This window comes from Mesitornis unicolor, unplaced genomic scaffold, assembly GCF_000695765.1.
Source record: "Mesitornis unicolor isolate BGI_N332 unplaced genomic scaffold, ASM69576v1 scaffold29667, whole genome shotgun sequence".
Classification (NCBI taxonomy): Eukaryota; Metazoa; Chordata; class Aves; order Mesitornithiformes; family Mesitornithidae; genus Mesitornis; species Mesitornis unicolor.
This window is the reverse complement of record NW_010197564.1, coordinates 1-13,032: the sequence shown is the minus strand read 5'-3', so window position 1 is coordinate 13,032 and position 13,032 is coordinate 1. Positions and strand designations below refer to the sequence as shown.

General features: G+C 38.8%; 1 protein-coding gene across 1 annotated transcript in view; it reads right to left on the bottom strand.

Annotated features, from left to right (window-relative positions):
* Window positions 1-12,720, bottom strand: part of ROCK1 (Rho-associated, coiled-coil containing protein kinase 1) — an 87,077-nt gene extending 74,357 nt beyond the window's left edge. Inside the window, exon 1 of the mRNA XM_010188843.1 lies at window positions 12,628-12,720. Coding sequence (XP_010187145.1) covers window positions 12,628-12,720 — 93 coding nt within the window. The remainder of the gene's footprint in view (window positions 1-12,627) is intronic.
* Between the last annotated feature and the right edge of the window lie 312 nt (window positions 12,721-13,032).

Sequence of the window (13,032 nt, the reverse complement as noted above, 5' to 3'; positions counted from 1 at the left end):
ACACACCAGAGCTCAGGCAGTACTGAACAGTTTTCCACAGAAAGCATCACATTTCATGAAGCTGCTCTTAATTTGTCTCCAATTTTCCCCCTAGAAAATACAGTAAAACCCTACCACAAAGTCTGTGTGAAGTTAGAGACTGATGAACATTATGAACATGAAAGGTTCCATGCTACTAAAAAAAAAAATTACTTATTATATTGAAGCATAGTAATTTTTAGGCTCATGTACTATTATACAGTAATACACAGAGAAACTGATTTTCTCTACTTAAAAACAGTATCTTGCAGTTGTAAGTCTATGCTCAGATAAAACTGTTTCCCCTATTTATCTATGGGGACCTCTGTAACTAAAGAAAATACAAACTTAACTCAAAATACTTCAGAATCTGAAAGCAATGGCTTATATTAAAACAGCACAGTTTAACATTGTATCTTCATTGGTATATTACAGACTCACACTTTTCTTTTAGCTTAACTTGAAAAGTCTTCTTGTGGAGGTTTTTTTGGCCATTGATATTTGCCAAATGTGTGTCTGAAGCTTGATATCTGTTTTTCAAGTGCACTATGGTACTATGCAAACAGTAGCTTGCCTCCACACCATCAACCCACAAACTGGGGGGGGAGCAAGGGAAGTACTTCCTTATTTCAGATGCAGGAAATAAGACATTCAAAACAGCCTCACAAAAAAGCACGAAGAAATCAGGAAACCCTGACTTAAGTCACCATAGGCAAAACAAACAATTCCAAAACCAAAATCAGCTTAAATTATAATCTTCCTAATTTCTCTGCCCATTTTCCAATCCTCGTATCTTATGGACAGGCAAGACTTCCTTCTACGCAAAGAGCTTTTTTGTTGTTGTTCTTGTACCCTACCATCACCCTGTAAGCGAAACCTGTTTTGTGTTCTGTAGTTAGGAATACTCAAAAATACAAAAGGACAGTATCACAGATACTACACTGATGCTCCCCATTTGTTCGTATTTCATTTACTAAGCAGGAGGAGAAAAAAGGATAATATAGCACACCAACTTTGATTTCAATTTCTGTCTTTTCAGGCAAGACTTGATTGGTACTCAGATAACAGAAAGCATCTAAATGGAATGATTGGCTTTCCACAGGCTTAAAGTCAAATGGATAAACATTTGGATAAACATTAAAATTATTCAGAATAAAGTAATCTATGGTAAGCAGATATCCACTGCAATGGCTCAAGAATTAACTCAAGAACCTATGAACTGCCAGGATTGGCATTACTGACAAACCACTTCTTTTGTCATCTGGACAATTAGTTGCTCCTCTTCCTATCAGAACTCGATTACTTCTTTGCTTCTTCAGCAGCAGAAGTGAAACAGATATTAAATTATCTGAACACTGAAGAACATGAGATCTTGCTAACAGACATTCCCCTCCTGTATTAAAAAAAAAGAAGTGATTCTTGTGTTTTGCAGAGCTGAGGACACAGGTTATCTTACCCAGTTTAAGCATGAGCGCTTTTGGTACACATTGCTTTCACTTCCTTCCAGATGAAGAAAAGAGGCTTAACCAATACAGCAGCTCATTTCTACAGCTCAAGGATGGATAAGTTGCATTTCATTACACCTGAAAACCATTTCTTTATCATGATGGCATTCCAAGGCAAGCAAGACCTACAGAAGATTGTCTAATAAAGTATGAGCTTTAGCTCAAAGTTGCAAGTTACCTGATAAAAGTCTGTCTTTTTCTGTTGTTAGGAAAAAGGTTATGTTGATTCCAACTCCTCTGAGAGATTATTTTGTGAAAACATCAGATTACTTCTGAAAGCAATTCTTCAAAACCTCATAGCCATATTTTTTTTCACTTTTGCTAACTGATCACTTAATAAGACAATTTTTTTAAAATTATATGTAAGGATGTGACTGATAACTCCTCTTGCAGAAGAAACTTTACCATTTCATCAACTTGACTCTAAAATACACTTTTGTTGGACACTGTTACTTCCCACAAAATGTGAGTGATGCAACACCACTGGAAGATAAGTTTGCTGATGTTAAAACACACAAGAAAGAAAATGAAAGATGTCCTGGTTTTGTACAGTTAGTCGACCTCTCACAAGACAGCCTGATTTGAGGGAAAAATCTTCAGCTGCCTATTCTGGTTGAATCTTAAATTGAAAAATTTTCTAGTCTCAGGGCATCAGAAACTTGAGAAGAAACTACCTAAATACATGGTTTTAATAAATCTTCCTTTATTCCTGACCATGTCTATGAGTTTGTCAAACTACAATGAGAAAGGATATACTAAAAAAAAAAAAATCCTTTTTCTTTCCCCAAGAATTCATGGTTCTCAGACCCTTCTTTCCCATGAACTTATCAAGAACTATGATACAAACTGTTCTATGTATGCAGGTGATATTGACCCGATGCCCCTGCTTTGCCAGGGGCTCAAACAGGAGACTGTCATGATGTAAAGAAACAGTAAGGTCAAGAACAGTGCAGCCATCGTGACTCTTTTCCGACGCTAGCCAAAATCTGTCACACTGTACAGAAGACAGAATATTGCACAGGAGTCATTTACAGTTGCAGTCCCAGAACCAAAGCAGCTCCAGTCGCATCAGCATCATAACACTCCAATTTTTCCACTAAAATGCATCTTTGATTACATCTCAAGTCCAAAATACTGATGAAATAATGATGAAAATAGTGTTATGTACTCATCACATTAAGAAGGATAAAAGCTTTGTTATGAGAGCCTGAAGGCATTTTAGGACAGAAAAGAAACAGTAGAAAAAAAAACTTCAAAAAAGACTCCTCTGACCTTACAGTCATCAAGAATTAAAAGCAAGAGACTTTTAGACCTTTCCTCACTGCAATCCAATCTGCCAAGTGGAATCAATGAACAGTTCTGTGTGTGCAAGTTACTTGATATAAGACTTTACGTTACAACTCTACTCTTTAGATAACCAGAATTCTCCTGAACTTGTTTCAGAACCACACTGTGACTAGTCCCAAAGATTTCTCCAACCATCTGATTTTAAAAGCCAACAGCATCTCTAAATATTTTAAGGTCATACTATATCCAGAAACTATATTCACAAAATGGTTTGTGTGGTACGAGAAAGGCTGAAAATAGTCACAAGCGTTTTAGTAAGAGACAGAAGACAAAAGCTCTTCCAGGAAGCACACTGATCTATACTCTAGAGAGAGAACATGGTTTCTTAATGACATCTCCAATTCAGTGTTAGAAAAAAAAAAAACCACCAGCCAATCAAACAAATAAAAAAACCAACCAACCCAACACACACACACACACACACACACACACACACACACATCAACAGTTCAGCTTTCACTCTGTAGTGTATGGAAGCAATGCCTCCATGGTATTTTGTTATTTCCGTCAGCGCCTTTGCTTTGCTAGCGTTGGCAACAATAGCTCTTGTTTTAAAAGCCATGCCGATTGTTGTCAATGTTAGCAGAGCAAAAACTTAAAGTCCTAGTAAGTTTAATGGCTGATGCCATTTTTGGCCTCGTATTCTCACAAAAGAGGATATAGAGCATGCAATAACAGGTTTGAACAGTCCCAAGACCACCACAAACCGTATCACTGGTGTGTTGGCAATTGCTTGTTTAATTGCCAATGAACATAGTAGTAGAGTTTAAGGAGGAGGAAGACAGCAGCTCACAGAAGATGCATTAGAGCAACAAAAACTGCTAAGCAGATTGAAGTGGTAGAAAAATCTTTCCCCTTTGCAAGGGGAGAGTAAATTCTCTGAGCTTAATACTGACAGGATTCTTTGCATGCCTATAATTGAAGCTACCTTAAGAAGAGATTAGTATAATAATATATTGGTACAATAAGTTTCCATGAGGCAATTCTATGATTCCCCCTCTAACACTGACAGCAGTGCATAATATCAAGACATGTGAGGAACCAGTACTACTTCTGTTTTCAACTACAGCTTCATGTCCTGCTTGGTATTGTTCTGCGCAACCTGCCATCTGTGAAAAGGCATGGGGCAAGTATAACCAACAGAAACTCGTCATCCTGCCTTCAGTCTCACTCTTCTCTGAAGGATCTTCCCCATCCACTCCAACTGTATCACCTCCTGGCTGGAGGGGCTTCCTTGCCTCCTAAGTACCTTAACACAGAGTCACTCCACACTTGCAAAGGTGCTCCTAGATCTCAGTGGTGGAATCAACATGGTGGACTCTGTCACCCATACTCAAGGAAGATGGTGCTGCCTGTACTGACACCTTGCACTTCAGCTTCTACCACGGGCAGTCTCTCCTCTCTCTTCACCTGACCCCCAGGGACAGGTTCCTGTCCCATCATTAAAGAGACTTCCATATTCCCAGGTCAGTAAGAAAGTCCTACCCAGCCTCCCCCACTGCCTGTGGCAGGGAGAATAATGTATACACACAGATACAGAAAACACAATGCCACCAAGGTTCACAATCATGAAAAACTCAAGTGGCACTACTGGAGTGAAAACTGGGCAGAGTAAGGCATTAACTTGTTCTTTTTTCCTCCAACAAAAATTCTACATCTAATCTGCTTCAAATGCAATCACAAATTAAACATAATGAACTTACCAATTCACAGTAGTTTTCCCCTCAGATATGAACCCTTTATGCTTAAAATCTCCAAATCTACAAATGCCTCCATGACTCCTTCCTTCTGTGGCAGAAGCCTCTCAGAAGAAAATGATGTGAGCTACAAAGAGGTTTACTGACCATGTTAACAAGGCCAAAACCCTTAGAGAACTCTCCAAATAAACACAAAATGAGCACTGATTACTTTTTTGTTTTGTTTCATGAATTTTATTCTCTGCTATGAAGCATAAATCAAGTAAATATACTGCTGAGAAGTGGAAAATTACAGGTTGCCTAGAGAGGTTGTGGAGTTCACCTCCTTTGAGATATTCACAAGCCATCCTGGGCAACCTGCTCTAGGTGGCCCTGCCAGAGCAAGGAGGTTAGATATGATCTCCAGAAGTCCCTTTCAGCCTCAATAGTTCTGAGAAACAATGATTACTTGTACTCAACAAAATACTATTTTCACTATGCAGATGGCATTAATATTAAAAAGGCAGACTTCCAAATCATCTTCCAAAGTGACTGATTTAGAGAGAAGAATTTTTTTTTGTTTTCTTTAGTAGCTTCTAACTGAAATATGGACATAAAATAAAGAAGCTAGTTTTATCTCAAGACCCGCATTTGCTTGAAATAGTAAGCACAGCATCACATATTAGCAGCCAGCATGAAATGAATGCCCTGGCTATCCCTCCTTCAAGTTTTCCCATTTGATATAACCATTATGGCTATAATACAAGTCCTACTAGCCATCTTCTGAAAAATTTAACTACCCCAACCACAAAACAGGGAAAAATTTCCTAGCTGAAATCTCCAGACGTCAGGAGAGACGCCTCTTCTTCTTTGGAAAGTACACTCCAAACAATATACTTAATTTTCTGTAGTCAGGGCTTTCTTTCTTTTTTTTTTGGTCATTATTTATTTGCTAATAAAGAAACCCAGCCTCCATAGAAACAGTATTCCCATAGCAGTCAGTGACTACATGGGAAAACAAACATCTTGTATTAATGCCATTTATATGAGGATATCTAACAGCAATAGACCTTCAGGACGTATCAGTTTTCCTCTGAATAGATTCATAGCTGAGAATTCAATACATCTGAATACAGTACAGCACTATCTGAATACTATGCAGCTTTTAAGAGAAAAAAGATAAAGACATAAATACTTAATATTTGCATAACTATTAGAATTCAAGGATTTCTTAGGGTTTGGTTTTTTTAAGTTAATATTACGACTCATGAAGATCTGTAGGAAAAAAACAAGTATGTATTCCACTTGTGTTTCCAGATCAGTTTTAAGCTCTGTAGTCCAGAAGTGCACAAGCTAGAAACATGTTTAAGTAGTTTCAACCTACAGTCCAAAATAAAGCCTTAGTTTGCGCAGTGTTTTCTATAGAAGTTTCCAAGCATCAGCTCTTTGCATCATCTCAGACCATGCAACTGAAAAAAAAAAACAAGAAAACTTTCACATATTTCTCAACTCTATAAAAGAAACAGAAAAATCAATGCATATAAGAATTTTAAGATAGAGAGCTGAAATAAATAAATCAGCAGCTGGATTTAAATTAGGACCTACTAATAAAGAGATTTTACGTTCTGTCCCCATGACAGTTTGCATTGTATAAATATTGACAGGGAGTGGCAGTCTTTCAGTTAGTTAAAGCCAAACGTTTACAAGATTTTGAATATCAGAATAGACTTTGACCTGTGCTCCAGTTAGAAGCTGGTACTGATCCCGTGCTGGTTCTTCTCTAGCAACATGAGTAGCTAACTGGACCAAGCAACCGCTGCTTGTCTCGACAGTCTCTAGACTGCTGTAACTAAAGATGCACCACAGCACGTTATACTCCGCTGGTGTTATTTGGATATCCACCAATACTGAAAAACCCCAGAAGAAACCTGACTAGAGATTACCCTACAGGAGATCCAAGTGTCTCAGTAGAGCAACACTATGGATAAGAAGAGCTTCAAACCACTTTTCTTCTTCACAAAGATTAAATTTCAGCTCTTGTTTAACCACTGTTAATCCCGGCATTTATTTCAACCGACTACTGAGAAAGCTGAGGGACAGTTATTACTTACATTTGTTTTAATTGAGCTATAACTGGGTGTTGTCTGCAGAGTACTTACAGTTTTACCAATACTGTCTCATCATCCTGGCTTTATTGCTGCTTGAATGACTGGACAAATTAAGGCAAAGATAGAATAGTTTTCTACCATTGTCTAATTCTGTTCTCAAAAAAAGGAAGTTCAGTTTTTCAGTATCTCAGTTTCTTGATGACAAAGGAGTTTCACTAAATAGCATCAAGAAACATCCACATACACACACAAAAAAGTTTTTAATTACATGTTTTGGGACCTCTCAAATTCAAGATAAACATCCCATATCAAGACAAACACCTCAGTATTCCTTGGTAAGAGACCTAAAAAAGCTTTTTACTTTTTATACTTCTGAAGTATCCCCTAGGGATTTCTGATAACAGCAACTGTGAGGCTGCCAGTATCATCTGCTCACAGTGCTCCCCAATGATTTATTAAGTTCTCAATGAGTGGCTCCCGAATCTATCATTGTCCTCAAAGTCAAACGTTTACAAACCAACAGGTTGATTTTCAATTTGTCCAACAAACAAATTCCAGGTGTTTCCCTCTTCCTTCCACCCCCAAAACACCAAAACACTCCACAGTTGCCAGGGAAAAGGACATTGTTTACAAATATTTCTACTTGATAGGAGCATTTACAGCCTACTATAATGGTTTGGGGGAAGCAGGGGGGTTTGTTCCTCTTGTTGAAATGTGTCTTAACATCAACTTCCTATTACCATTCTTGATTAAAAGTTTTTCTAGGAAAAAAAATTAAAACAATTACATTCCTATAGCCTCTAGTTTTATGAGCAGAAGAATTGTCTAAGTTAATGCTTCTTCCTGTATAAGAGCTACTATAGACTGTGAATCCAACACTAACATTTTGACAACCCTACCATCTCTACTGTTCACTCTCTAGAAGCTCACATAATATTAAAAAAAGTCTTCTAAGAGGTGCAATCAGAAATGAGAATCCACCAAGTTACCGCATCTCCAAAGCCACCTTACAGTAGCAATTTACCTTTGATTAACATATCAAGTTACATACTTTATCATTAATTTCACATCAACCTATACATTTAATAGTTATTAGTAATGCACAGGCAATATTAACCTGCAATTATAATCAGTTTTCCATATAAAGCCTAAATACGATAACTTGAAGACAGAGAATTAGATTTCTATTTCAGGCAGTCATCTTATTTTAGATCTAACTACAGAATCACAGAACGGTTTGGGTTGGAAGGGACCTTTAACAACCATCTAGTTCCAACTCCCAAGGCCATGAGCAAGGACATTTTTAGATCAGGTTGCTCAAAACCCCATCCAATCTTACTCTGAATACTTCCAATGATGGGGCACCCACAATTTCTGGGTGACCTGTTCCAGGATCTCACCACCCTCGTAGTTAAAAGTCTTCCTTCTTATGTCCAACCTAAATCTACCCCCTTTCAGTTTAAAGCCACCAACCCTTGTCTTGTCATCACAGGCCCTGGTAAAAAGTCTCTCTGTTAGAAGACAGACATTCAGATACTCTCTCAGAATACCCTCAAATCCCTCTCCACAGCGCAGCTCTCAGTCTGCACTGATACTGGTGGCTGCCCCAACTCCACTGTAGCACCTTACACTTGGATCTAAAGAATGGTAGAAAGATGTTCAGAGAGTTTTAGTCAATCATAATATTTCTCTTTACTTTGAACTGCCTCCAGAGAACTTACAGCATTCTGATGTTGACACTCTGCAAATGTCCAAACTCTGCTTTTTCTATGCACAAGCTTCATTAGCAAATGAGTAAGCTTCTCAGGTGCCAAGTTTCTCTAGCATTTTATCACTCAGATTCTAAGAGCATAGTTAACATGCTTTCAGTGAAGGTGATTTTCAACAGTTATTTTGATATGCAAGAACTTCTGAAGTAAAGGTACTTTGAGTTATATTCTTTTTTTTAAAAAAAAAACAACATGTATTTACCAAATCCCTAACTGCAAGGTCTTCAGAAGTGCCTTCTAACAAGTTAAGTGGGAGGAGTGGGGGAAAGGTCTAATGACAGAGATTTAGAACTCTAAATCCCAAAAAGGATGAGATTTTCTCACATTTTCCTATGCAAGACAGATGAACATGAATTCATCCAGCTGAATACGAAACAGCCAACACACCTATGAAAAATAGGTAACTCAAGCTCTGTACTTGTATATTTTTGGTGCAACAAAAATGGAAAACTCTTGAAACTAGATAAAACAAGTTTGTCATAAGCAGTGTTTACTGTTGTCAGTTAATTTGAAACCAAACTGCTGAACAAGTGAAACATCTGACATCTTTGAAGATTAAGACCATCAAAAGTCTGAAGTTCTAAAAATCAACTACTCAAGTAATTGACTAAGTACTCAAATAATGAAGTTACACAAGTGTCTACATAACACATGAAAAGACTCTTTGCGAGTCATTATCAGAGCAGAGAGCGAGCACCAAAGAGCATGTTCATGAAAATTTACTAGTTATTTTTGAACCTAAAGCACAGGCTGCTACAATCAAATCACCTGTTACATCCCTCCCTCTCCACTCTCCAAAAACTGGAAGCCCACAAACCACAGGGATTTAGTAAGAAACAGAGGAATAAGAAATCTGGTTTTATTCCAAAATTGTTGTACAAGTACGCTCACTGAATACTACTCTCCACTGTTTGATATCATTAATGAGATACTAAGCCCAAGATAATAGCTAGTTACTTACATTGCCTTTGGCTCTACTTAGCACACCTATGGTATTCACCAGTATCAGATCATTCCACACCCTAGAGTGTGACTACCTGCCTAATACAGCCTTCACAGTCTTAGATCCTTTTAGGACTGTACGACTGCTAGTACCTGATATTTTGAGACAAAGCACTACGTTATGCTGTGGTACATGTCTTACAGAGAACTCAGGTTTTGGCCTCCTCATGGCTCACCAAAAAATGAAAAATAAAAAAAAATAAAAAAAGGGCCAAGCTTTGATTTCCCAGCCTGGTATTAAAACAAGTGCATGGAAGTCCCAAAGAAATAAATTTAGTTACAGACAGTTGTAACTTAGTCCGTTTTCTAACTCTGTTTCATTACAGTTGCAAAAAAGAAAACAGGAAAAATAAACACATCTCCTGCATCTCAGCTTTATGAATTTCCTTCCTGCAGCATGTAATTTGAAGTTATATAGTCTTCAGTGTGCCTTTTCCGCCTGCTGTTGTCAGCACTCTTCTCCCACACCTTCCTGAAACGGTAACACACCTTCCTTTGTATCAGTCCCCCCACCCCCAGTCCTCTTTTCTTAGTGTTCTCATACTACTTCACAGAAATTTAGACGCTTTTAGCATACAGAACCTACCTTATGTTGTTAACAAAAACCAAAACGGTTACAAAACTGATTTAAATGTTTTTCCATGCCTGTCTTCTAGTCTACAGGGGCTACAAACTCATAGGAAAAGAGAGAAAAGTAAGTAAAGCTATAGAGGGTGAAACCATTGTAAGAGAAGCCAATGGCATTGCTGAGACTTTTCTCTGCACAGCCAAAAAAAAAAAAGTGTTTCTCGAATCCAAGGGAAGTCCAGCATTTTAAGCCTACATGTAGAGCAAATCAGGTGCTGAATTTAAAGTGTCTGTGTATCAGCTGTTTACATATTACCACTCAGAGAGACACAGTTAGTTAACGCTTTTTCTCAGGAAAAGTGAAAGCAACTATAAATAACAAATTCACAACTTGCATCAATGGAAAAAAGGTTTTTAGACTTAAAAGGTTTTATTAGAAAGGAATGTTTTTAATGTAGTCTGATCATAAAAACATGATTTTATTTTCTTCTTAAGTGCACCAGGGCTAGAGCCTGACAAGTCTCCCTCTTTAACTGGGGGCTACGGAGAGAAGAACAGCAAGTCCATTCTAAAGGACACTTTAAGAGCAGATCAATACACCTACACCTAAGCATTTCTTCCTTAAAAACACATTCACATAGATTGCAATGTATTTGATACATAAATAGTACCTTGGGCCAAGAATGATGTTTGTAGTGTGAATCATCACACTAAGAACTGATGAAAAACATTTCAACCTTTTAGAACGTGTTAGGATACTTAAATTCTTCAGAAAAGAGCCCAAGATGACAACATAACTCTGATGGCTATACCATAAGCTGCCACCTTGCAAAGGTATGTCCAAAAAATCTCAGGAGATTTCTAAAAAGTTATCACTTTAAAGGACATTGTTAAGATCCAAGATGCAAACACATGTTCTAAAGCTTTACACAAGCATGACAGTAGGCATTCCAACAAGTTCACTCCCAAACTGACTGCAGTTTAGCTCCAAACCACAATTAAGATAACTGAAAATGGACAAATCCTTCCAGCTGATTAAAAAGTGAAGGAATACAGTAAAGATACTACCAACCACATGTTTGATACCTGCAACCTCCTTACTGTCACTGCAGAAGGGTCCCCATAGTATGGACAGCATTAAAGCATATACTAGTAAATTGAGTCATGGTCAATGTAGAACTCTGGACTCTATTGGATCTATACTTTTGACATCTATCAACAGAAGCTGTAAAAATGAGTAAAAATGACGGATTTGACAGTAGTCTTATCAAAATTGACACAGCACATCCCAAGCATCAGAGCTCTTCTCATTAGCTGTGGTTCCAAGATTACAAATATGTAAACTAGATCCAAAAAAGCAAGTTAACTGGAAGATGTGGACTGTTTTCTCTTGTGGCAACAACATCCACAAGGCTCTACTTCTATCCAGGGATGTAAGTTTGACCAGTCAGCACTTCAGAAGCTCACAAAACAGTAATAAGCTAAACAGAGTACACTATATCACAAACTTGTACAGATTCTTTCTTTAGATTATTTTCACCACTCCACCACGTTATATTCAAGCAAGAATCATGCAGCAGCAGATGACAAATGACTATTAAGAGCTACCTCCACACCCACGCCTCCTTCCCCCCCAAACCCAAATGGCAGAATTCATATTAGGAACAAATTCAATTTACTTGTTCTCCTGTCTGACAACAGAAAGCCAGGAAAAAATGCACTAAAAAACCTGAATCACTTGTTACAAAGAGAAGAAATTCCCTACCTCAGCATAAAAGCACAAATGAAGATTTGCTTCTATTTAAGGGCATCTCTAGACATATCAAAGTACCCAGTTAACCCCAAACGAATTGGCTGGATTTGGCATTTTGCTGAGGTACTTTTTAAAATCAGAACTAAAATATAACCCAATTTTGTCAAGCAACTACCAAATTATGTTGGTTTTATGTCAGAAAGTATTGTGGTTTGGTTTCTTCTGATGCAGTTGCAACACTGACAGCACTGGAGAGATCCATTGAACCATTAGGTATGCCAAGCAGTGAAGCAATAAGCCAGCAGCTCTGTCTCACACCTAGCACACCAACTAGTCTAAAATGCATTTAAATGCCTGCCGTGACCACTTCCTCACCTGTTAAGGGCATATTAATTCTAGAGCTGTGTTTTACACGTCATTAGCTCACATTTGCAAACGTCTACATAACCAGGTTGAAGTCAGTGCTGCAGTGCTTAACCACAGCATAAGAGGACCTCAGTCCTATGAAAAGAGAAGAGTTGTTGAAAAGGGAACTGGTACGTCAAAGCTATTTACAGTCTCCTGCTCACACACAGGACTAGCACTCACGAATTACGCCTCTGTACAAAGCGTCCACCGCCCCTTATGACAGCCGGTGAAGAGAAGCGCACCAAGCGAGAGAGATGACAAGTCTGAGGCAGGACTGGACGGGCGCCTCCTTGGCATGAGAGCCGCTCTCGCAGCACAGAAACGTTCACGCACCCTGCGCTCAACGCTGAGTAAACAAAACACTAGTGCGGAGCTAAGCAGGGTGGTGACTCAGCCGGGAGTGCGAGATTCGGTCCCACAGGGTAAGAAATTCGGGGAGACGGGACCGGGGGCCCATCGGCGCTCCCTACTCACCAGCAAACAGTCCACGTTCACCTCGGATTTGGGGTCCTTTAAAGTCACGTCGATTTTTTCAAATCGAGACTCAAAGCTTTCTCCCGTCGACATGTTTCCGGAGATAAAAAGTTTCCCTTATTCCAGAGCGAAGTAAGGTTAAAAATAATGAAAATGTAAAAAAAAACAGGAACAAGCGAGCACAAAAGAGAAACCACACAGCCTATATCAGGCTGAGAAGCGCTTCCTGCAAAATCCCTTCAATCACAGAAGTCTGTGAGGCAAGTACCCCACGCTGCCCCGTCAAGGGGACAGAAAATCGAGGGAGAGTCCGCGGCCAGGGGGGCCAAGGCTGCTTCTCCCCCCTCCTCCACGCACGCACTTTCCTGGGCAGCTCACAGCTCCGCAGCAGGTTTCCTCTCCCTC